This window comes from Pongo abelii, chromosome 3 (genome assembly GCF_028885655.2).
Source record: "Pongo abelii isolate AG06213 chromosome 3, NHGRI_mPonAbe1-v2.0_pri, whole genome shotgun sequence".
Classification (NCBI taxonomy): domain Eukaryota; kingdom Metazoa; phylum Chordata; class Mammalia; order Primates; family Hominidae; genus Pongo; species Pongo abelii.
The window spans coordinates 165177225-165203618 of NC_071988.2; the positions used below are offsets into that span (position 1 = coordinate 165177225).

General features: G+C 34.2%; 1 protein-coding gene across 1 annotated transcript in view; it reads left to right on the forward strand.

Moving 5' to 3' along the window:
* USP38 (ubiquitin specific peptidase 38) overlaps positions 1–25810 on the forward strand; it is a 37350-nt gene extending 11540 nt beyond the window's left edge. The window contains exons 3-10 of the mRNA XM_002815171.6: positions 265–394; positions 2385–2486; positions 7979–8137; positions 10596–10789; positions 14187–14280; positions 16961–17067; positions 18224–19583; positions 24609–25810. Of these exons, the coding sequence (XP_002815217.2) occupies positions 265–394; positions 2385–2486; positions 7979–8137; positions 10596–10789; positions 14187–14280; positions 16961–17067; positions 18224–19583; positions 24609–24770 (2308 nt within the window). The 3' untranslated portion in view covers positions 24771–25810. The remainder of the gene's footprint in view (positions 1–264; positions 395–2384; positions 2487–7978; positions 8138–10595; positions 10790–14186; positions 14281–16960; positions 17068–18223; positions 19584–24608) is intronic.
* The last annotated feature ends 584 nt before the right edge of the window (positions 25811–26394 follow it).

Below are 26394 nucleotides of genomic sequence, written 5' to 3' on the forward strand. Positions count from 1 at the left end.
TTTTGTATTTATGCAAAATAATTTATCAGAAATTCTTTTTATGGAAATATGTTGGATATGAGAAACTGTCAGTTTACAAGATTGGAAATTCCATGAGAACAAGCACCTGTTACATTCACTTCTACATCTTGATCAGTGCTTTTCACCAGCAAATTCAGTAAATGTTTATTCACAAAGTGAGTGGTTATCTACTGTAACTCTTGTTATCACTAACTAAATGAAAATATTTTCAATAATGATTGTTTCATTTTCCTTCAATTTCAGAATGATTGACTGGCTATCCTGGCCATTGGCTCAGCATGTGGATACATGGGTAATTGCACTCCTGAAAGGACTGGCAGCTGTCCAGAAGTTTACTATTTTGATAGATGTTACTTCGCTGAAAATAGAACTGGTAAGTGGGAGTATGGAAATCTATTAGAATATATAGACTCATAAAATCAATATTTTTTTCTTTGGGTGGTATCCTTGAAAGCATCTAATTTTGAATATGTTATTGTTGTTTTGTTTTGAATAACAATTTGAATAGGCTTTAGAAATTTTTTTAAATGTCATTTAAATATAAGTAATTAGGTTGGGCATGGTTGCTCACACCTGTAATCCCAGCACTTTGGGAGGCTGAGGCGGGCAGATCACTTGAGGCCAGGAGTTCAAGACCAGCCTGGCCAACATGGCAAAACTCCGTCTTTACTAAAAATACAAAAATTAGGTTGGCATGATGGTTCGTGCCTGTAGTCCCAGCTGCTTGGGAGGCTGAGGCATGAGAATCACTTGAATCTGAGAGGCAGAGGTTGCAGTAAGCCAAGATAGCACCACTGCACTCCAGCCTGGACGACAGAGCAAGACTCTGTCTCAAAAATATATATATATATAAGTAATTAAAATAATTTTTTCATTTTCAAATATCCAATACGAAAACATTCTTTCCATTATCTCTTGAGTCCAACTAATCAAGCTTTTACCACCATTACTCTACCAAAATTACCTTTGACACCAGTAGTTTCCAGTGTTGCTAAACTCAAGAGTCATTTCTCAGGCCTCTTCTCATTTGACCTGTCAGCAATATTTGGCACAGTCTATCACTCCCTCTTGTTTCCAGGACATTATACTCTCCTGATTTTTGTCCTCCTTCACAGGCATATCAGTCTCCTGTACTTACTCTAACTTTTAGAATGCCTTACAGTTCAGTCTTTGGTCCATTTTCTTCTCAGTGCATACTCACAGCAAAGTTGTTCTATGGCTTTAAACAACATCTCTAATTTGATGACTGCCAGATTTATATTTTTAGCCTATTTTTCTCTCTTGAATTCCATATTCATGTATCCATCTGTCTTTACATGAATCTCAGATTCACTTTATCTATAATCTTATTCCTGATTTTTCCCTCCCAGACCTAGAGGCTACTCTATCCTTTCACTTGCTCAAGCCAAAAACCTTGAAGCTATTCTTATCTTTTTTTCATTCTCTCTCAGCCCATATCCTACAAATTCTACTGATATCACCTTTAGAATATATCCAGAATCCTACCACCCTGGTCCTACATTATCATCCCTTGCTGCAAGATTGCAGCAGCCTTCCTGCTCCTGTCCTTGGTCCCCTGTACTTATCACACAAGGTCCTATGTATTCTGGCCCACTTTTTCTGTAGTCCCATTTCCCACTGTTATTGCCTCGGTCTCTTGCTTCACTTACACTGCCCTTTTTTCTTCATCTGTAGCACACCAGCCTGAAGGCCTCAAGGCCTTTGCAATGCCGTTTGCCCTGCCTATAATGCTCTTGTCCCACGTATTTGCAAGGCTTATTCAATTCCTTCAGTTTTACAGTTGGAGATCACTTCTTTCATGAGGCACTTATTGAACGCTATATAAAACAGCAGACTTTTTTGCTACACATCGTTCCCTAGTCATCATACCCTGCTTTAAATTTCTTAGTAACACTTACCACCATGTGTTACTTTTTATTGTTTCTACCTACCCTCTAGATGGTAAACCCTGTAAGATAGAGATTTTTTTTTTTTTGATCCACTGTAGTAGCACTAGTTCCTAGAACTAGGACAAGTAATAGTATGTGCTTAGCAAATATTTGTTGAGTGAATTGAATGAATGGTGGACTAGGGAGCTATTGCCTTGTAACATAGTTTGACAAATTTTTATTTAATTGGGGAGTTTTAACAGTTGGTTAGGCCAATTACATTACCCTTGATCTCTGTCACGTTGTTATTTCCTAACTTCATCCTTCTCCCAAAGTTTAATAATATAAGTTATGTTAGAACTTTCCAGAAAGGGGACATTCATATAAATAAATTTTAGCTGTAGGAAAATAACCACTGTTGGATTAATGATTTTCCTGCAAATTCTTAAGATGGTGTCTTGTCTTATTTTGAAGGTTTTTAATCGACTTTGGTTTCCTCTTGTGAGACCTGGTGCTCTTGCAGTTCTTTCTCACATGCTGCTTAGCTTTCAGCATTCTCCAGAGGCGTTCCATTTGGTAAGTTATGACATAAGCTTTCTACTTTGAAAAAGCCTCATTTTGAAAATTTAGTTTAATATTGAGTCACATTTTTATGTAGTGAAAATATTGCAAGTTAGTCCCAAATCTGTTTTCATATAGCTTTATGATTTCCTAGAAAATTGAGATTGTGAGATTTCCCTCCTAGGAATATATTTTCATGTCTCATTCAAACTACTCCACTTGCAACAACTACCAGCAGTTGAGAGTTACTGTTCACGTGGGAGATGTCACTGATGGATGTCTCTTGCACAAATGAACAGTATAGAAGGATTAAAATGATTGAAAACCACTGCTTTAGAATTTTGAAAGCAGGAAAACACACCAGTCTTTGCAGGCTTTTCATTCACTCTCAGCCTACATCCAACAAATTCTGTTGACCCCACCTTTAAAATACATCTAGAATCCTACCACTTTAAGCCAGCTGAATCATTGGCTTTTATTTGATTTCAATTATTTGATTATCAGTTACTGCAGATGAGAAATGACAAATTGTAATTTTGGTCAACTGTCCATTTACCACTCTAGGGCATCATAGGAAAACAGTGCCTTTGTGTGGTTACTTAATTCTGCCAAAGACTAATCCTGTTTTATAGCACTAGAAACTCATTGTCAATAAACCCACAGTGGAAAAATCTTAGGAATACTGATTCACCATAACAAACTTCAGAGGAGACTAATGAAGTTCAGAATTCGATTTGTTTTTATTTATCTAGAATATATTCACATAGGTTGCTCAGTGTCTCATTTCCACTGAAGGAAAGTCCACAGGCTTTGTAGTAAGTAAACCTTACTAGCAAGTAATTACATTACACATTACCACTTAGGATGAGTGATTTCTGCAGTTAATTGCCCTAATTTTGGTGAATTTAATCATCAAGCAATAACCTTACATATATGTATAATACAAACAAAACTCAAACTCTTAAGATAGCAGGTGTACTAGCAGAGTCTTCCAAGAAAAAAAACATCAATTACTTGTCCTTGTCTTCAGGCACAATCATGTGTAAGACATTTGAGAAAAGGCTTTGTTTTCCACATTTTTTTTTTTAACTGTTAGATTCAGGGAAACGTGAAAGTTTGTTACATAGGTAAACTCATGTCACGTGGGTTTGGTTTACAGATTATTGCATTACCCAGTTATTAAACCCAGTACCCAATAGTTATCTTTTCTGCTCCTCTACCTCCTCCCACTCTCCCCGCTCAAGTAGACCTCAGTGTCTATTGTCCCCTTTTTTGTGTTCATGAGTTCTCACCATTTAGCTCCCGCTTATAAGTGAAAACATGGGGTATTTGGTTTTCTGTTCCTGGGTTAGTTTGCTAAGGATAATAGCCTCCCCCTCCATCTGTGTTCCCGTAGAAGACATGATCTCATTATTATGGCTGCATAGTATTCCATGGTGTATATGTACCACATTTTCTTTATCCAGTCTGTCACTGATGGGCATTTAGATTGATTCCATTTCTTTGCTATTGTGAATAATGCTACAGTGAACATTCACGTGCATGTATCTTTATGGTAGAATGATTTATATTCCTCTTGGTGTATACCCCGTAATAGGATTGCTGGATCAAATGCTAGTGCTGCTGTTAGCTCTTTGAAGAATCACCATACTGCTTTCCACAATGGTTGAACGAATTTATATTCCCACCAAGTGTATAAGTGTTCCCCTTTTTTTGAACCTCACCAGCATGTCTTCTTTTTTGACTTTTTAATGATAGCCATTCTGACTAGTATGAGATGGTGTTCATTGTGGTTTTGATTTGCATTTCTCTGCTGATCAGTAATATTGAGCTTTTTTTCTTAAGCTTGTTGGCTGCTTATATGTCTTTTTTTGAAAAGCATCTGTTCATGTCCTTTGCCCGCTTTTTAATGGGGTTGTTTTTCTCTTGTAAATTTGTTTAAGTTCCTTATAGATGCTGGATATTAGACCTTTGTCAGATGCATAGTTTATAAGTATTTTCTCCCATTCCGTAGGTTGTCTGTTCACTCTGTTGATAGTTTCTTTTGCTGTGCAGAAGCTCTTAAGTTCAATTAGATCCCATTTGTCAATTTTTGCTTTTGTTGCAATTGCTTTTGGTGTCTTTGTCATGAAATCTTTGTGTCCAGGATGGTATTGCCTAGGTTGTCTTCCAGAGTTTTTATAGTTTGGGGTTTTACATTTAAGTCTTATCCTTGATATAACGAACACCGATACAAAAATCCTCAACTTGCAAACCAAATCCAGCAGCACTTCAAAAAGCTAATCCATCGTGATCAAGTAGGCTTCATCTCTGAGATGCAAGGTTGGTTTAGCATACACAAATCAATCACATAAACAAAAATAAAGACATAAACTACGTGGTTATATCAATGGATGCAGAAAAAGATTTCAATAAATTCAACATCCTTTCATGTTAAATACTCTCAATAAACTAGGTATTAGAGGAACACGTCTGAAAATAATAAGAGGCATCTGTGACAAACCCACAACCAACATTATACTCAATGGGCAAAAGCTAGAAGCATTCCCCTTGAAAACCAGCACAAGACAAGGATGCCCTCTCTCACCACTCCTAATCAATATAATACTGGAAGTCCTAGCCAGAGCAGTCAGGCAAGAGAAAGCAATAGGGGACATCCATATAGGAAGAGAAGAAGTGAAACTATTTGTAGATGATATGTTTCTGTATCTAGAAAACCCCATAGTCTCAGCCCAAAAGCTCCTTCAGCTGATAAACAACTTCAGCAAAGTCTCAGGATACAAAGTTAATTTAAAAAAATCACTAGCATTCCTATACACCAACAGCAGCCAAGCTAGGAGCCAAATCAGGAAGGCGATCCCATTCACAATTGCCACAAAAAGAATAAAATACCTAGGAATACAGCTAACCAGGGAGGTGAAAGATCTCTACAATGAGAAATACAAAACAGTGCTCAAAGAAATCAAGAAGACACAAACAAATGGAAAAACATCCCATGCTTATGGATAGGAAGAATCAATATCATTAAAATGGCCATACTGCCCAAAGCAATTTACAGATGCAGTGCTATTTCTATCAAACTACCAATGACATTCTTCACAGAACTAAAAAAACACTATTTTAAAATTCGTATGGAACCAAAGAAGAACTTGAATAGCCACAGCAGTCCTAAGCAAAAAGAACAAAGCTGGAGCCATCACATTACCCACCTTCAAATTATACTACAGGGCTACAGTAGTATATTAAAAGAGCATGGTACTGGTACAAAAACAGGCACATAGACTAATGGAACAGAATAGACAGCCCACAGACGAGGCTGCACACCTGTGACCATCTGATCTTGACAAAGCTGTCAAAACAAGCAATGGGGAAAAGGCTCCCTCTTCAATAAATGGTGCTTTGACAACTGGCTAGCCATATGAAGAAGATTGAAGTTGGACCCCTTCTTTACACCATATACAAAAATCAACTCAAGATGTTTTCCAAATTTCTAGGAAGGAGATTCTCTGACATAACTTTATCATTCATTCTAATGTTTATTGCCCACATTGAGGACATTCCTTAATCTAGTAGTGGGTAATGTGGTAGTTAAATCACCTATAACTCCAAATAACTCAGTAAAGGACTTGGGCTTAGGAGTTGCTAAGTATGAGCAATAATCTAGAATCAGCATCATCATAATTCATTATAAGTTTAGAATATCTTAGGGTAAGCCAAGGTTGATGTTAGAATACATGGTGTTATGGGTCAGGTTACTTTTCTTATGCATTTTACCCCGTGGAATAAATTTATTTAAACAGACACTATGGCAGACAGTAGTAATGGAGAAAGAAAAAAAATCAAAGCTTCTAATTAAATAAGTTTTATACATTTCCTCAAAAACTTTAGTATTATAATAATGTCAAGAAACATTTAGTTTCACTTATTCAAAAAAATCAGCTTTCACACATTTAGAAGGTAAGAGCCTGCTTGGAAGTATATCTGTATAACTGTGAAAGACTAAGTCTTATTTCCATGTCGTGATAATGTTGACCATTTGGGATATAGTAATAGACAACCATATAACCTGATTACAAAGACCTAATCTAATTTGACAGATTTGGAATTATAAATTTAATAATTACTTCTAAAATTTTTGCCTCTTCTGTCTCCCTTCACCTTTGAGAAAACAAAATAATTTTGGATTTCTGACTTTTAGCAAGAGAATATCTGATAAATGTGGCTTTATATGACAAAAGTATAATTCATATTTGCTTAGAAATGTAAAGATGATAGCAATAGAATGAACTCACTAGGAACTGGTAGTTTTATGGTCACATTAGTACCTGTGATGGAGGTAAGATAAAAGAAGGTAGTGCAAAAGCTACCGTGTGATTTAAGCACAAATGTGAAGCTAGACAGAGCAGAATGGAAATAGCACTGTGTTGTAAGACTATGATTATTCTTTTTGTGGGAAGGACAGGGAATTGATGGGTTATTACTATAATTGCTGTTATTGCTGTTTGATGGTATGACCCTAATAGTTATAACTTTGTTTTTTACTGTGAGTTAGCAACCCCAAAATGTTCTACAAATAGAACAGAAGATACCTTTTACCATAAGAAGTGTAAATATGTAGTATCAGATTATAATTAAAAATTAATTGAAAAAATATAGTATCATGCTAATGGAAAGAGCCATGTCTGTAAAATAGAAGTTGTTTCATTTTAATAACCTCCTAAAGATATGATTGGCTCTGGATTGATTGACTTTTTGGTTTAATTTTACAGTGAAAGAACATGGTTGTGCTGATGATCAATATTAACAATATTCTATATGTTTATGAGCAGTGATCATTTTAGATTTCACTTTTATTTTTAGCCCCAGGTCTTTAAAACTAACAGAAGTTTCTGATGCCTTTTATTTTTAGAACCGTCTCATCTTTTGGTGGGAAATGGGATTTGTTAGTAAGAATAGCCACTCTAACATAAGGCATGGTCTCTGTGCTTATCTAAAAGTAATCCCATTTCCTGAGCTGCAATTTTACTTACTCATGTAAAGATTTTCTTGAAGTAGACTTTAATGTGCAATGTACTTTTAATTCTTTCAAGTAAAAAATTTTAGATTCACACTAGATGGAGCTCTTTAGCTAATTCCAGGATTATTTTTCAAAATTTATTCCCATTGTATGATCTGGTAAATATAATAACCCTAACAATTTCAACCTACAGCATTTTTCAGAATGGTGGCAATGACTAAGATTCCTATTTTATACCTTAGTTTATGTTTTAAATGGTGTGTAACGATGAGGAGAGGGGTCATATATGGGATTACAGTCATATGAGACTTCAAAAACTAGATTTACCTTGATATTTTAGAAATGTTTAACTTAATAACAAGAAAAACTCTGTGATTGAACATACAGAAAAGTATTTGCTGATCATACATCGTTTGTGTTCTGTTTGTAGGCTAGAGAATGTGTTACCAATTTGTATAAATTCAGCATTGTTTATCTTTTTTCTTTTCAGATTGTTCCTCATGTGGTTAATTTGGTTCAGTCTTTCAAAAATGATGGTCTGCCTTCCAGTACAGCCTTCTTAATACAATTAACAGAATTGATACACTGTATGATGTATCATTATTCTGGATTTCCAGATCTCTATGAACCTATTCTGGAGGCAATAAAGGTATGATGATAGTTGTACCAATATTTGTGGAGTTGTGTTATATTAATAAGGTGAAACATTCTTATAACCAGCTACTCAATTTACTATTTTATGGTAATATGCTTTTTATTTTAAAAATGCAGTTAGAATCAGGTTTCATTTAGGGAGTAACTGCTTTCTTGCTGGAGTCACCATTCTAAATTAATAACCATATTTCTTTATTTCTGCAGTGTCATCAATTATAAGGCATATCTTTAAATTTATAATAGCTTTTTGGGAAATTTGTTTAAAAAGAAATGCTACGTTAAGTTAATGCATACATCAGATTTGCACCCCAATGTTAGAAGTGTTAAAGTATATGTAGAGTAAATCTTAGAATACAGGAAATGGAATTTAATAAAATATTTCACTTTGATTTCTTCCCCTTTTTAATCTTTTTTTTTTTTTTCTTTTTGAGACCAAGTCTCGCTCTGTCACCCAGGCTGGAGTGCAGTGGTGCCATTTCTGCTCACTGAAACCTTCACCTCCCGGATTCAAGCGATTCTTCCGCCTCAGCCTCCTGAATAGCTGGGACTACAGGCATCTGCCACCATGCCCGGCTAATTTTGTATTTTTAGTAGAGACAGGGTTTTACCATGTTAGCCAGGCTGGTCTCAAACTCCTGACCTCAAGTAATCTGCCTGCCTCGGCTTTCCAAAGTCCTGGGATTACAGGCGTGAGCCACTGCACCTGGCCTCCTTTTTAATTCTATTTTTGCTGTGGACTGTTCATCAATGTTTAGAATCTTTACTTGAATTATTTGTGGAGTTATACTGTGTTTCAATTGTATATGGAAATGGATCTAAAAAGCACTTTTTTTTTTTCGGACAGTATTGCTGTGTTGCCCAGGCTGAAGTGCAATGGCATGATCACGGCTCACTGCAGCCTCTACATCTTGAGCTCAAGTGACCCTCCTGCCTCAGCCTCCCAAGTAGCTGGGACTCCAGGTGCACACCACCACGCCAGGCTAATTTTTTATTTTTTTGTAGAGTCGGGGCCTCACTATGTTGCTCAGGCTGGTCTTGAATTCCTAGGCTCAAGTGATCCTCGTCCTCCCAAAGTGCTGGGATTACAGGCATGAGCCACTGTGCCTAGCCTATAAAGCACTTCTGTTTGTGTTGAAGACTGGATCACAATAAACATACTTTCCTCTCAGTAAACTTACTGCAAATCAGTGTATAGCAAAAGAATAGGAGAACTGAACTCAGCCAAACTCAATCAGAAATTATTAGAAATCAATTCTATTGATGGTTTTTTTGAGATGTGACTTTCAATATGAAGGTCTTATTATCTTTACTTCTGTATCTGAGATGGACTAAAAACAGTTCTTTTTACTATATCATTAACTAAATCAAATTTATTTTGGTTGAGCTCAGAACACAAAGACTGTTAAGCAATTAATGTATATTGCTGGGGTGACACTTTGACACTTCAGAAGTAAATTATGTGCAGGAGCATTGTGAAGTGGATTTGATGGTAATACTAATCTCTTTCTACATTGTCCCTGGATCCATAGATGATAGTTGCTGCACTTGTTAATTGATTGTCATTCTTTAGTTCATCAGAGTTTTTCATGTTGAAAATTCTGATAACTCATATAGGCTCAGAAGAAACAATGGGCTCGCTCTAAGCCCAAAGAAAGCACTTTTTCTTAGCTGTCAACAACAACAAAAATTAGAAGATTGAAACTCCTTCAGAAAATGTTTGTTTGTTGAGGTCTAAGTGCCAGATGCTAATAGCAGTCCAGATAAGCCCTAATGATTTTACCAACTTCCCTTACTCTCCAGTGCTCTATTCATGCTTGAAATAATTTATACTTGAAATGTTATCTCATACTTCACAAAGTTGATAAGAAAAATCCATATATTGTAATAATTTTCTATATGGGTAACATGAGATTAAGTTTTATTTTTCTTAAAGGTCATTGTGCATAGATGCTTTCATTTCTCATTTCTTAATTACTTTGGGATTTTATTTCTAAGGGTTAATACTGAGTAGTATTTAATGAAAAGGAGACATTTTTATTACAAAATTTGAAAACAAATTGTTTGCTTATGTTTAACTGTGTGCTACAATTTAAGTCTTCATTCTACTGCCTTTGAATAGCACTTCAGTGTATTCTCTGACCCCAAAGTTTTATTTTATAAACATTTTGCTGGCATATAGAGAACATAAAGAGTTCAAATGTGCCTTGAATTTCCGGCTTTTGAGTATTCCTCAACTTGATAAACTCTGTTATTAGACAGTATTTATTTTTGCCATACAGTGAAATTTGATATTTTGATGACTAGCCAAGTACTGCCAGTTACTTCAAAACTAAGTGGGGGAAAAGAAAGTTCAAATGTCAGTGTAAGAATCTTCTTAATGGTGTTAATTGATTTAACAACAAAAATAATTTTTACTTTACTTTTAAACTGTTTTTCTTCTTTATGACCTATAGGATTTTCCTAAGCCCAGTGAAGAGAAGATTAAGTTAATTCTCAATCAAAGTGCCTGGACTTCTCAATCCAATTCTTTGGCGTCTTGCTTGTCTAGACTTTCTGGAAAATCTGAAACTGGGAAAACTGGTCTTATTAACCTAGGAAATACATGTTATATGAACAGTGTTATACAAGCCTTGTTTATGGCCACAGAGTAAGTTTAAACTTGAATCTTTTCATTTTAACTGTAGAAGTTGATGCATGCTGATGAAATATAAGATGATAGAATTGTCTGCACATTATTCCTTATAAATGGCATAAATTACTTTGATTGCCTTATTCAGAAATGAAACTGCTTTTAGTGCTCAGAAACTATGAAAATGTTAGGCTGGGTGTGGTGGCTCACGCCTGTAATCCCAGCACTTTGGGAGGCCGAGGCGGGTGGATCGCTTGAGGTCAGGAGTTTGAGAGCAGCCTAGCCGACATGGCGAAATCCCATCACTACTAAAAATACCAAAATTAGCCAGGCGTGGTGGCGGGCACCTGTAATCCCAGCTACTCGGGAGGCTGAGGCAGGAGAATCACTTGAACCCAGCAGGCAGAGGTTGCAGTGAGCCAAGATCGTGCTGTTGCACTCCAGCTTGGGTTACAGAGAGTCAGTCTCAAAAAAAGAAAAGTTAACATTAATTCTGCTTATTATTCATTGCATTTAAATGCCACTTTAAAGAAATTACTCTGACGATTTTTAAGAGTGTAAAAGAAAGATTGATTGCACCTATTCCAAAGAGTTTTAAGTGTGCTAGAGTACTTCATTGTTATTATCCTGTGAGACTGTAATTTTTTTTAACCTATACATGTTTTGAGGGAAGTTATATATAATTTTATCTGCCGGTTGGTATTTTGGTATTTGTCAGATCAACAACTTTGTTGCTGTTTAAGAAGTTTAAGTTCTGCTCCACCCCAGGGCAATAATTACTGAACACATGTATAAACAGACATGTTCCTTTCCCCTCTTAAGAATTTTCTTTCAAATCCATTTTCTTTTGCACCTAAGCAAATAGGAAATCAGAAGTTGTTAGTTATGTGAATGTTATCTGCAAAGGTACAAAATAACGATAAACTTTTCCTGAAGACAAAAACATGATTGAATTTTTCTCCTGAATACCAATAAAGTATTCATGGAACTTGCCCAAAGAGGTTTACAAATTGAGTTCTAAGCTTTTCCAAGTTGTTATGCCTGCCCAGAGGAATCATAAACTATGAAATGTCGAATTTGGTCAGGCGCGGTGGCTCACACCTGTAATCCCAGCACTTTGGGAGGGTGAGGCAGGTGGATCATGAGGTCAGGAGTTCGAGACCAGCCTGACCAACATGGTGAAACCCCATCTCTACTAAAAATACAAAAATTAGCCGGGCATGGTGGTGCGTGCCTGTAATCCCAACTATTCAGGAGGCTGAGGCAGGAGAATCACTTGAACCCAGGAGGCGGAGGTTGCAGTGAGCCAAGATTGTGCCACTGCACTCCAGCCTGGGCAACACAGCGAGACTCCATCTAAAAAAGAAAGAAAGAAAGAGAGACAGAGAGAGAAAAAAATTCGCTTTATTTTATTGTTGGGCTCCAGATTATAATATCAGCACTCAGGTGTTTTTGGTTTCATTTAGCATTTAATTTTTTGGTTTGTTTGTATTTGGAATTTTTTTTTCTTTGGAGAACAGCTATATCTTTAGACACAAGTGATACTAGGCATAAGACTGAAAGAATCCCTGTCTTACCACCAGAGGTCATCTAGTCCAAACATCTCCTTTTACAGATGACAGAGAAAACAGAAAACCAAAGCAGTTATAACGGCAAGAGCAAATAAAAGGTTATCTCTTACTGAACAGTGGCCAATAATATTATCTCTGAATATGAAGACAGCATATTTTATTTCTTAATTAATATATGAATTCTTCTTCATAGTTTAAAAATAGTTAAATTTTATATAGAATAAAAAGCAGACATTCCCATTTCCAAAGGTAATTTGTTAACAGTTACGTTGTTCCAGACCTTTTTTGGTACAGTTGCATGTTTGTATTTAATATGAAAACAAATGAGTTTTTTTAAGAAAATTTGCAGAGAATCCTATTTATATATTCTTTTCCAGCCACTTGCTTTTATCATTTAATAATTTGTATTCAAAATATTCCCATGTTGGGGCAATACAGATCCGTGTCATTCCCAGTAAATGTGTATGCCATCATTTATTTATTAAATAATCATTTAATTTAATGAGTATTTAATAAATACTCCTTTATTTAATAATGCTCCTATTGGTGAATATTAGGTTGTTTTGCTTATAATTAACATGTCTCTGCCCTTATACAGATATAAAGGATTTTTCTTTGAATATTTTCCGTATCTTTGAATATCCTTTGAATATCTTTCAAATTGCTTTCCAAAAAAGCTGTAGCATTTTGAACTCTGATACTAATATAAGATTGTACCTAGAACCTGTACCTTTAGCAGCAAATAAGCCTTTTTAATTTTTTGCCAATATGAAGAAAAATGTCTCTTAATTTGCATATCGCTGCTAATTATAGAGTTTTTCTTTTTTTATTTTATTTTTTTATTTTTTTTATTTTTCTTTATTCATTTGTGTTTCTCTTGCAAATAACCTGTTCTTTTCTTTGTACATATTTTTGTTGGGTCTTTTTTGTTTTCATGTTGCTTTATATATACTCTGGATGATCATCCTTTGCTACATGCTTTTTTCAAGTCACAATTCAAATTTGTGGGGTGTTTTATTTATAATTTTTTTATTTTATGTATTCCAGTCTTCCACTTTTCATTTATAGCATCTGGACTTTTAAAAGCCTTTACCCTCTAAATTTCTTGTTTCTTTATTTTAAGTACTTCAGTAGTTTTGTATTTTATATCTAGCTCATTAGTCCTGTGGTATCTGTGATGGTGTATAATCTTACGTAACTTCATTTTTTACCAGGTGGATACCCAGTTGTCCCTTTACTTTTTGTTTTTTTTTTTTTTTGAGTAGTTTATCCTTTTCCCATGCTCTATTCTTTAAATGACTGTAATTTTATAGTGTGTTTTAATGACAGCATTTTTTTTATTTCATGAAGATTTGAAAGAATTTAAGTTGTTTACTTATGTTATAAATTAATGGCTTAAACTATTTCTATTTACTAATCCAGAAAATAGAAATAATATGTGATAGCACATAGTCCATTAACAGGCTTTATAGTAAATGTTAATTTATTGTCATTCTTCCCTTCCTTCTTTACTGTTAGATAGGTAACTTCCTTAGGAAAAGGACCATTAGGTAAATTAAGTTTTACTTTAAGGATAATAAATTCTTGAACTAACTTGCTTTTAGCTTTTAAGAAATGCTTTTAAATGGCCAGGCACAGTGGCTTATGCCTATAATTCCAGCACTTTGGGAGGCCGAGGTGGGTGGATCATTTGAGGTTGCGGTGAGCTGAGATTGTGCCACTGCCCTCCAGACTGGGCAACAAAAGGAAACTCTGTCTCAAAAAAAAAAAAAAAAAAAAGAAAGCTTTTAATAAATGCATGTGTGTATACACACATATACATAAATCATTATATTCTCTTTCAGTTTCAGGAGACAAGTATTATCTTTAAATCTGAATGGGTGCAATTCATTAATGAAAAAATTACAGCATCTTTTTGCCTTTCTGGCTCATACACAGGTGAGTGTGTATGTGTATATAGTATGTTTATGTTAACTGCATGGTAATATTCATTAAACTTTACCTTATACCTAACCGTTTTAACTGATGAAATAGTATAATAGATCTCTCACCCAGTAGAACAAATCCACTTAGACATGCTAAAGAGATCCTGCCTAAAATATCTAGATATTTTTCTATTTTCAGGATATGCCCTAAGTTTTTATGTTTTTCTCTTGCTTCCCATTATTGTAGCTGAATATTATGCTGACCCATTGATCTAGAAATTTTTACAAAGAAAATATGATTTCCTATCCAATAAATAAGTTCCTTCATGAAGAATTATTTTTAAGTGTATCTTTAATTGTTTCCTGATATTAAATTAATAGATTTGTACAATAATGAGCAACTAAAATAATATTGTGGTGCCTGGGCTTTTTTCTCTTTTCTTATGTATACCTATTCATTATAACTAAAGATCCCTGCAGTTCTGTTTATCTGTTAAGTTCTAGAGCTTAAAATTTCGTGGTCATCTTTTATGTCCACACATTAATCCGGGGTCATTAATTTATATTAATGGCACCAAGGTGGTCATATATAGTAAATATTCACTCAACAGACATTTATTAAGAGACACTATATGCAGTCAGTGATAAGCATTAAAAGAAGAGTCTTGGCCAGGTGCAGTGGCTCACGCCTGTAATCCTAACACTTGGAGGCCGAGGCAGGCAGATTACCTGAAGTCAAGAGTTTGAGACCAGCCTGGCCAACATTGTGAAACCCCGTCTCTACTAAAAATACAAAAATTAGCCAGGCGTCATGGCACACACCTGTAATCCCAGCTACTCAGGAGGCTGAGATAGGAGAATTGCTTGAACCCAGGAGGCGGAGGTTGCGGTGAGCCGAGATCGTGCCACTGCACTCCAGCCTAGCTGACAGAGCGAGCCCCTGTCTCAAAAAAAAAAAGAGTTTATGTTCAAAAAACTTTTAGTTTAGATTTTGAGCCTATACACATGAATTATATATATATATATATCATTATTTATAATATATATTATTATTTTTCTGGTTTTACTTTCATTGCCTTTATCTCACAGAAGTCTAAAGGAGTAGTAGTTAGGGCCAGAAGAAACAATAGGTTGAGCATTGATGGGATTCAGTTGATGGGAATGCTTTTGTTTTCTTTCTACAAGCTGAGAAATATCTCAAATATAACTTCTTAAATGGAAAGAATCTAGACAGGATTAATATAAGATGATAGTAATGGCCTATGAGTAGTTATATACTCAGATAATTTTATTATTCTTTATCTGGGGAAAGTATGTTCACAAATTAAATTTACCATATCAAGACCAAGGGAAATGAAATGAAAACTATCTCCTTCCTCACTCCCTGTTGTTTCCTACTAAATTGATTTTTGTGCTTTATCACTAATCTGTATTTATTATATATAAAATATATATGTATATGTAGGCAGATATATACTTTATTAACTTACTAAATCAGAGCTATTAGGAAAAAAATATATTAGGGGAGGTTTCCCTGCTCCTCCCAAGAAAAGTAGAAATTAAAAAGAGCCTGATTAAATTTCTGTCACAGTTGAGACTGTCTCTGGTAGCAGCCTGACAGAGATTATTTTAGGCAGATAGATTTTCCCATATAATTGAAAAGTCCTTTTTTCTTATAATTAATGAAACAACACTTATTGAACATTTACATTTTTTTAGCCCCTGGTCTAAATCTTCTATGTCTTAATCATCAAAAACAGTCTGTCAGGTAATAAGGTATATCCCCATTTTACAGATGAAGAAACAGGCTTACATTACCTATTCAGGGTCATGCAAACGAGCAGCAGGATTGAAATATGACCCAAACAGCTCTGAAGCCTATGTTTAACGTAGGCTAAACTTCCTTCCTTCAGAATGCTATAAACACGCTTAATTTGGGTAAAAATTTTCTTAACTGGGAACTTCACTGTTACAAAGTTATGCCACAAATAATCAAAATGTCAAGAGAATTCCAAAGTTTCAACTTATAATCACATCTTTGAGATGCTTTTCAGTTCTTTTTTGTCATGGCAAAATCTAGGATTTGAACCTGGATCACTCCAGATTCCACATTTTAATCACTAAGCAGCCTCTATACTTTAAAAAAAAAATTAGCAAGGGTTTCTAACCAGTGTACTCACAATCTGCACATGTATGACATGTATCTACTCAAGGAAATTTTCGCCTAAAGTAGGTATGCATGACTCTACTGTAGAGTATTTCCTTTATTACTTTGTTCAAAGTATATACTAACAAAATATACATTAATCTTTTTTAGATTTGATTTTTCAAAAAATTGTGGACTCAAACATGTGACTGTCATAGAGGGATGATACCAGGAGCTTTATATCAAGAGTTAGACATGGGTTCTACTTTAATGCCCTGTGCCACTCATTTAGCTGTATGACCCTGGGCAAGTCACCTGTTTCTCTAGCTCTCATTTCTCCTCTGCAGAGTGAGAAGTTATGACTAAAGATTACCTAACTTTATTTCTAAATAATTTTATCTGTCCCTAAGTTGCCACTTCTGGCACTTTTGGCTGATGCGATGTTAACTGTAAATAATCTTTATTAAACGCTGTATATTAAGATTTCAGTTACTTGGTTCATGCTATAAGAATCACTTCCTTATATTTTCTGAATTGCTATCAAAAGAGGGAAGCATACGCACCTCGGATATTCTTTGAGGCTTCCAGACCTCCATGGTTTACTCCCAGATCACAGCAAGACTGTTCTGAATACCTCAGATTTCTCCTTGACAGGTAAAAAGTATTCTTAAAATTGTGATTTGAGTGTTGTCTTTCATAACAGTTTAATTCTACTTAATATTGCTTTTACCTTTAAAAACATATTTCAAATGTTACTCTTTAAAATACTATTGTATTTATTGTATTTTTTTATATTTTCTTTTGATTTTGTTTTCCTTTTTTGAATTTTCTTCCTTGAGACCAGCTGTTCTCAAAGTGTGATACAGGGACCCCTGCAGGTTCTCAAAACACTTTCAGGAGTCTATGAGGTCTTCTCTTTTCCAATAGCATAACTGTGTGAGGCCAGATTTTCTTTATATGCTTCATCCAAAAAACATATAACAATAGAATGCAGAGAAGATATGAGGCTCCAGCTGTCTTCTGTTAAGCCAGATACTTAAAATATTTGCAAAATGTAAAACACTGCCATTCTTACTTTTTTTGGTTTTAGAAAATACAACTTTTTCATTTTTAAAATGTTACTAATATTAAATAATGGGTTTATTATTGTTTGTCAAATGTTAATATTTTATTTTCTCAGTTCTGACAGTAAATATCAATAAATACAACCCATATAAAGGAAAGCTCTTTGTTTTTTAATTATTTTTAAGAGTATAAAGGGGTCCTGGCACCAAAAAATTTAAGAGCCACTCCTTTAGACCAGTTCATAATTGTATGGGTTTGATATATTTTATTGTCGCCTGACCACTTAATTAATAAAACCTGTTATCATCTGTATCTCCCTGTCTTTGTTCTGCTCTGTGGAATGACTAGTAAAGTTAGTTGGGCTCGGTATGTGCAGCCTTCCTTCCATTCAGCTAAGAATCTATTCAGTAGTTTATTTGTGCCTGGCTTTCTATGAGATGTCAGGAAGACAGAGATATGTAAGACAGTTAAGGGATGTTTATAATTAACTGCAATGTAATACGTGCTGTTAAGTAGCAGTATGAAGAAAGTGTAATGAGAATATAAAGTAGTAATAGCCACCCAGCTTTTTTTCTGCATTCTCAAACTATTCAATTTTCTTTTAATTAAAACAGGAAAAACCTGATTTGTTTACATTAAACATTAAATTTGATTAGAATAGTTTATAGAAGCCACTAATATTTTTAAATAGAAATGACATTTGAAGTTAATTTAAGTAGCTATATAATGATATCCTCTCCTGCAGGCTCCATGAAGAAGAAAAGATCTTGAAAGTTCAGTCCTCACACAAGCCTTCTGAAATTCTGGAATGCAGTGAAACTTCTTTACAGGAAGTAGCTAGTAAAGCAGCACTACTAACAGAGACCCCTCGTACAAGTGACGGTGAGAAGACTTTAATAGAAAAAATGTTTGGAGGAAAACTACGAACTCACATACGTTGTTTGAACTGCAGGAGTACCTCACAAAAAGTGGAAGCCTTTACAGATCTTTCGCTTGCCTTTTGTCCTTCCTCTTCTTTGGAAAACATGTCTTTCCAAGATCCAACATCATCGCCCAGCACACAAGATGGTGGTCTAATGCAAGCCTCTGTACCTGGTCCTTCAGAAGAACCAGTAGTTTATAATCCAACAACAGCTGCCTTCATCTGTGACTCAGTTGTGAATGAAAAAACCATAGGCAGTCCTCCTGAGTTTTACTGTTCTGAAAACACTTCTGTCCCTAACGAATCTAACAAGATTCTTGTTAATAAAGATGTACCTCAGAAACCAGGAGGTGAAGCCACACCTTCAGTAACTGACTTACTAAATTATTTTTTGGCTCCAGAGATTCTTACTGGTGATAACCAATATTATTGTGAAAACTGTGCCTCTCTGCAGAATGCTGAGAAAACTATGCAAATCACGGAGGAACCTGAATACCTTATTCTTACTCTCCTGAGATTTTCGTATGATCAGAAGTATCATGTGAGAAGGAAAATTTTAGACAATGTATCACTGCCACTGGTTTTGGAGTTGCCAGTTAAAAGAACTACTTCTTTCTCTTCATTGTCAGAAAGTTGGTCTGTAGATGTTGACTTCACTGATCTTAGTGAGAACCTTGCTAAAAAATTAAAGCCTTCAGGGACTGATGAAGCTTCCTGCACAAAATTGGTGCCCTATCTATTAAGTTCTGTTGTGGTTCACTCTGGTATATCCTCTGAAAGTGGGCATTACTATTCTTATGCCAGAAATATCACAAGTACAGACTCTTCATATCAGATGTACCACCAGTCTGAGGCTCTGGCATTAGCATCCTCCCAGAGTCATTTACTAGGGAGAGATAGTCCCAGTGCAGTTTTTGAACAGGATTTGGAAAATAAGGAAATGTCAAAAGAATGGTTTTTATTTAATGACAGTAGAGTGACATTTACTTCATTTCAGTCAGTCCAGAAAATTACGAGCAGGTTTCCAAAGGACACAGCTTATGTGCTTTTGTATAAAAAACAGCATAGTACTAATAGTTTAAGTGGTAATAACCCAACCAGTGGACTCTGGATAAATGGAGACCCACCTCTACAGAAAGAACTTATGGATGCTATAACAAAAGACAATAAACTATATTTACAGGTAAGTTGGAAATACAAGCTTTATTTGTTGAAAATATTAAACAATTGACATAGTTAAATGAGTACCCTCATTTTGAAATCTAACTTACGAGTTTTTATGAAATTCTGAAATATAGGTCTGGATTTATATGAAGTATTCTCAACCTGTATAACTAAATTGCCTTTCTAATATTGTGACAATTTAAATGAAAAGTGGCAGTTAGATATAATGCAGAAGACTTTATTTGTTCATTACAAAAGACGGCTCATTCTGAAATCATGCCATACAAAATACAGAAAGTTTACAAAAGTGGACATATCCTCCCTCTTCCCCTCAGCCTCACCCACCAGAGGAAATAACTGCTAAATGTGGTGTTTATGCCCACAAGACCTTTGTGTAAATGTTTTAAAGGCTATTTATTGATATTTAGGTGGATAAGATTAAAAAACACTAAAAGGTAGACTATGTAAAGAAAGGATATTCATATTCTTTGAGGATGTGGGCAGTAAAACCAAGGAGATATAGAACAATTGTAAATCAAAGCCAAGGTGGTTTTATTTGAGATAAATTTATTCATAAATATACTTTTTTCAAGGAGTTAGTGATTTTATTACTTAAATAAAAGCTAATAAAAAGTTAAAATTCTTGCTGAAAGTATTTTTTTTTGTTTTTGAAACTTGTGAATTTGTTCTCAACATACAGGGCTAGCAGTAAATTACAGGTGAAATTCTAGGTACATTAATTGGGTAGTCTAAGTGATTTTGAGTTTGAATGAGTACATTTTTAAAATTTTGTATTTGCATGTCACTCCTGAAAGATACAGATAGAATAAGAAATGAGCCACTATAGTACTGATTTTTAGAGGGAAATTTTCTCAAAAGCTTTCAAATTTACTGCATTATAAAATACTCATACATTTTTAAAGAAGTATAGCAATGTTCTTGAGTGACAAAAACAATAAACTTTACAGAAAAAAATAGAAAATCAGAATATTTGTTTGAACTGATTAACTACTGAAGACTCTAACATCTAGTCAGATGGCTTATGATCAACATGCTAGAAATAGAATGTATTCAACTGTGTCCTTCTTACTAGATATCATATAAACACTAGTCAAAGGAGAAATATGAGTTTTAAAAGGTAAAAAACTACTCTCATTTCTGTGATTAGAATCCCAAATGCTTGTATAGCCATAGCAACTACTTGTTTGTAGCTTAGCTCCAAGTGATTTTCCAGTTTATCTTGCCATTTACCCCATTACTTTCTGATTATACAAATTTGAGCATGAAGAGCTGTTCTTTTCATTATTAAGACTCGTATGTTACTTTATTATAAAGAAAAAGCATTATGTATTTTGTTAATTCAGGTTTTCAGTTTTGTGCAGTTGTTCTAGATTCAATCTTAAGTTTCATATTGACAAGTTGTTTGATGCAAGAAAAGATACCACCAAATTTTATATTAAAGTATTTACCTGTATTAAGACTAGGTAGTAAATCAAAGTTTCATTATCAGAGTACCCTTTTAAAGCAAAAATGCAATAATAAATATTCAATTTTTTTTTTTTTTTTTTTTTTTTTTGAGACTGTCTCACTCTGTCACCCAGGCTGGAGTGCAGTGGTGTGATCTCGGCTCACTGCAACCTCCACTCCTGGGTTCAAGGAAATCTCTGGTCTCGGATACCCAAGTAGCTGGGATTACAGGCATACGCCACCATGCCTGGTAAATTTTTTTTGTATTTTTAGTGGAGACAGAGTTTCGCCATGTTGGCCAGGCTGGTCTCAAACTCTTGGCCTCAAGTGATCTGCCCACCTTGGCCTCCCAAAGTGCTAGGATTACAGTCATGAGCCACTGTGCCCATCCTATTTACTTTTAAATACAGTGATTGATAAAGGCTCAAATTGTGAAGTTTTTCATACCATTTAATCAGATCATTCTGGTATTTTAAGTACTTGTTAAGAGACTACGTTCTTTATTCTGTTATGTGGATGCACATGTGCTCATAATTGCCAGGCAATAGAAAACTATAGCGTTGAGATTATGTATACAGCAGTTTTCAGCTATCACTTCTTAAACACCTGGAGCATGTACATGTGTGTTTTCATTCTGTCATTTTTGTTTTTATATCCATTTTTGAGATACAATTATTATAAATATATGTCATACTTTATAATAGATTACTATGTCTGGACTATAACTTTAAGAAATAGCATAATACCTATTTATAAAACAGTTATAAAAACTTAAATCATAAAAGTAAGGATGTGAAGTGAACATTTTGAGTTCCTCTGCTCTTGAACAATATTGCTAATGAATTTACCATTTTAGTACATATCAGGGTAGCTGCTTTCATTTTAATACTTCATAATCAGATTAGAAACTCACCTTGTGATAATTTTAAGAAGCTTTTTTTAGGATTTCATTTTTACATTTTAGGATTTCATTTTTCAATTTTAAATCTAGCCACAACCAGATTTACAAGTGTTAGAAAATGTTGCTCTTTTGAGTATTGGCAAGATCCGTGGTTTTGAAAAACCCAGGCAAAAAATCTTATATGACAAACCATTCTCTACTCTGTGTATCATAGCCTGACATTTGGGAAAACAATGCAAATTGTGGATCTCGAAGTAAATTTTTGAAAGGACTTTTCTCTTCATATATTTCTTTCCCCTTCCTATATTTCTTTCCCTTCAGTCCAGCTTCCATTAGGAGTATCTCCATTGTTTTAGTGTCTGGAATATAAAAACTAAGCCTTTGGTTAGGATACAGTGAGAGATTGTGTAATGCATCATCATTGCATGGTCCAGATTACCCACCCATCTGTCCTGCATCAGCCACAGACCACTTCCCATCTTTTCTTGCTTGGTTTCTTTCCTTTGTTTCTTTGGAGGAGGTAGTAGTTCTTCTTAACTTCTTAATTATTTTCTTTTTCGTACATTCAGAAGAGTATATTCAATATATATGTGCAGTTTAAAGAAAAATAAAAGGATTAATGTCAACAGTTTTACTTGAATGAGAAATATAAATATACTAAAAATTATTTGTCTCAAGGAGCAGTAACTTTCCTGTGACTAGATCTATAGTCTACTACTAAAATTAGAATTAACTTTAGTACTTGATATAAATTTGTGATATAAATTACACTTTCTATGATAATCATAATTTTGACATTGTACACAATGTTCTTACCTGTATTAAAATAAAAGACAGTTTTTCCTATTTTTATCCATTGTCTAAGCTTATCAGAAAACAGAATACCACACATTTTTTTCTGTCAGCCATATATTTCTATAAATAATAAAGCAGAAAAGGAATATTACTTTTTTGGGATATTGTATATCTTGAAATACAATATAGGTTTCATGGATACAGATGCAATGGAGCTACTAATTTTATATTTTATGTCATTCGACATAGTTTCTATAAGGGAATCACTGTATAAAAACATCTATGCAAGATTTGCCATATCTTTTAGTAGCAGAAGTTCAAGGAGAACTTCTTGAACTCTACCTTACATGTTTGTTCAGTTTTAATTCGTTACGGAACATTGTCTATATATCTGAAACCGTGTATTGTTTCTCAGATACAGAGTCGTAGTTTCATCACTTGTTTGGATAGTTTAATAGGTTATAGAGCTAGAACAATGAAGATTTGTGGGTGGGGGGGTTTCTCTCTGTTTCTGATGTTACTTATGGCACTTAATTTCAACCTGTAAAACATTTATAATTCCTACTTAAATTTTATAGCTCAAAGGATAAATTAATATATATATCACCTTAAAAATACTCTGTAGGTAGATATTATACCAAAGAGCCAGCAATTATAAATGTTGTAAATGACATTGTAGATCACAAAAATGTTTTTAAGAAATATCCTGCAAATTAAGTTTTAAATGTCCTAACAGACTGGTTAGTTAAGCCATTTTGTTACAAGGATTTATCAAAGGTCCCTTTCAGCCATAAAAATAGGTGATTCTTGATCATCTTGTGTACTGGGACTTGAACAGAAGATGCTGCATGCTACTGAAAAATAAAGTATCTATAATATGACAAATAGGTGTCAGGGTGTGCCTGCGTCTTTTCTTCATAACGAAAAATTGAGCATTTTGTGAAGAGGGAAGAATAATAAACTAAACCATTTTAGGTAGAAATTATAAAATAGTATTACCTTGCCAGATGGAACAAAATCACTAGGCCTTGAGTTGAAAAATCGAAATAATAGTGTTTTCGTTATTAATGTTAACTGTATTTTGAAAGCCCTTCAGGATGATTATGCTAACAAGTTCAGGTACGCTGTGACCAGTAACTTTTCGACCTTATTTTTACCAACCCCATTTGAAATCTGTAGATCCTCTCCCAGAAAAATGGTCACATGCCAGAATATTTTGCATATTTTTCCAAAGAGTTTGTGGGTCCCAGTTTCAGAATCCAGTTGTATACCTTGCCAAATGAATTTGCCATTATTTATTCATATTTGCTCCCTTTGAAGTTAAGCACCTAATAGTATTCTAATCTGAGATCATTAATATTTATTGAATACCTAACGTATGTGTGGCATCTAGATAAATATGACTGATTTCTGATAAAAGTTTTCCTGATAAGGAAACATTTAAGATATTACTATGAGGAGGTAGGCCTCATTTTACTTGTCAGTGTTTTTTGAGACCTGTCTTATTATTTATTGAGAAATAGTCTATGGAAAGGCCAGAAAAAAATTCAGTCTTCTTCCTTTATTCATACATTTAACTGTAATCACCCATTTCCAAAATAGCCCCAATTGCTGGAGAATAGATAATCTATTGTGATAATCTTTGAATTCTATGTTAAATGTATTAGAAAAGAATCAATTCCAGTATGTTTTAGAGAGTGTTGCAGGAACTGTAATATTTTCTTAGAGAAATTTTTTTTTCTTAGGTGCTTTAGTTTCAAAGTTATTGAGATTTGAAGAATGCTTATAAGGATTAAGATAGTTTTAAAATATTTCTATAGGTGATATAACCATCCATTGTATTTAGCATTTTAATTTCATAAAAATTATTTTTAATTCTAGGAACAAGAGTTGAATGCTCGAGCCCGGGCCCTCCAAGCTGCATCTGCTTCATGTTCATTTCGGCCCAATGGATTTGATGACAATGACCCACCAGGAAGCTGTGGACCAACTGGTGGAGGGGGTGGAGGAGGATTTAATACAGTTGGCAGACTCGTATTTTGATCCTGAGAGAGTCCAAAATGCACTGGTCACGAAACGTCTAATACTATGACTGTTAAAATGTCAGACTGTAACAAATATCTATCTTTTATTTTTCATTAGACCCTTATACTTCAAGAGAACACACTCAGTGCTTGTTTTTATTTTCTTGACACATTTATTAACAAAATGCATCATGGAAAAAAAAATCTACCTCTTAAAATTCCATTTGCTTTTATGGTTAGACATGCTTGACCAAAAATGTTCAGAAGAAAATATGTACCTGGTCCCTAATTAAGCTGCGTTAAATTTGGTAGAAGCATTTAAATGGTCTATCTTCAGTTTTACTGAACAAAAAATGTAATTTATTTAGCATTCTTTATAAAAGAATTGATGCTAGAGGTAAAAAAAAATACTTGTTTTTAAAAAATCCTTTACGTCTTGTGTAATTACCCCATTATTAAATTCAAGTCTTTGAAAATCAACTAGAGATGATAAAGTCTCTAAAGAAGGCAATAACAAAATTTATCAAGATATAGTACTTTTCAGTTTTTGTTTAGTGTCTTCAGCATCACTGTGTCTGTATTTCAAGTACAAATGTTTTTAAAAAGGATTCTTTATACATATGTGCTGAATTGATTTTAAGAAAGTTGCATGATCCTGTAGGAGCAACATTTTTACCTAAAAAATGCTAACTTTGTAGTATTTCTAATTGTTCAAGGATTTTAAAATTCTATTTCAGGGAGTATATCTTCTGTGTGTTTTGAAGGAGGTGAGTTCTGTATGTGCCTTGCAGTACTGTAATTCAAAAATAGGAATCTTTGGCTGCGAAATTTTTTTTTTTTAATGAAATGTTAGGAAGTAATTTTTGTGCTAACATTAAAATTATAACTTTTTGAAAGGTAATAGATTTTCCAGAAGTAAAATCTGATGGTTCTAAATCAATCAATGTGATAGTTCATTTTTAACTCTTAGAAGAATTCAGAGGAAATGAACCCAGCTAAGTAAAAAATCTGTCTTGATTTTGTTACTTATTCCTCAGAATATTAAACATTGATCACATATTTTTAGAGTTTTACATTTGGGTTTTTTGTTTGTTTGTTTCAGTCATATGTTTTGCAATGTTGTTTCTGTTTTCATAGATTTAGATAAAATGTTAAAATGCCAAACCCTACCTTCCTACACTTTCTTTTGCCAGGAAACTGGAAACATGTCAGTTCTCCTGGTTCTTGATTATACAGTACTCAAGAGTTATCCCAGTTATCCCCCTTCCTAAAGGTTTTAACTTATCCACAGTTGTGCATTGTTCTGAAGATTGGTCTCATATTTATTTTGAAAACATTTTAAGGAAACAATGTTCTTCGACGATTTGGGGTTTATCTTTTTCCCAAGCTTTTATGGCAGTGGTTAAAAAACAGAAATCCTCATGTTTATTCCATTACCTCCCATTCCTAACCTGTTTCCAGTCACCAGGAAGATTAGGAAGGCAGATTAGATGAAAAACTGAAAATTCTTTGCAGATTTAATGAAGGTTCTCCTCCTCATAAATGAACGAATGAACCAGTTATCATGCTTTTCTGTGGTCTTCCTATCCCAATAGTGAATTTCTGAGCTATCCTGTGTGTTCAGTTATCCACTTACTTGATAG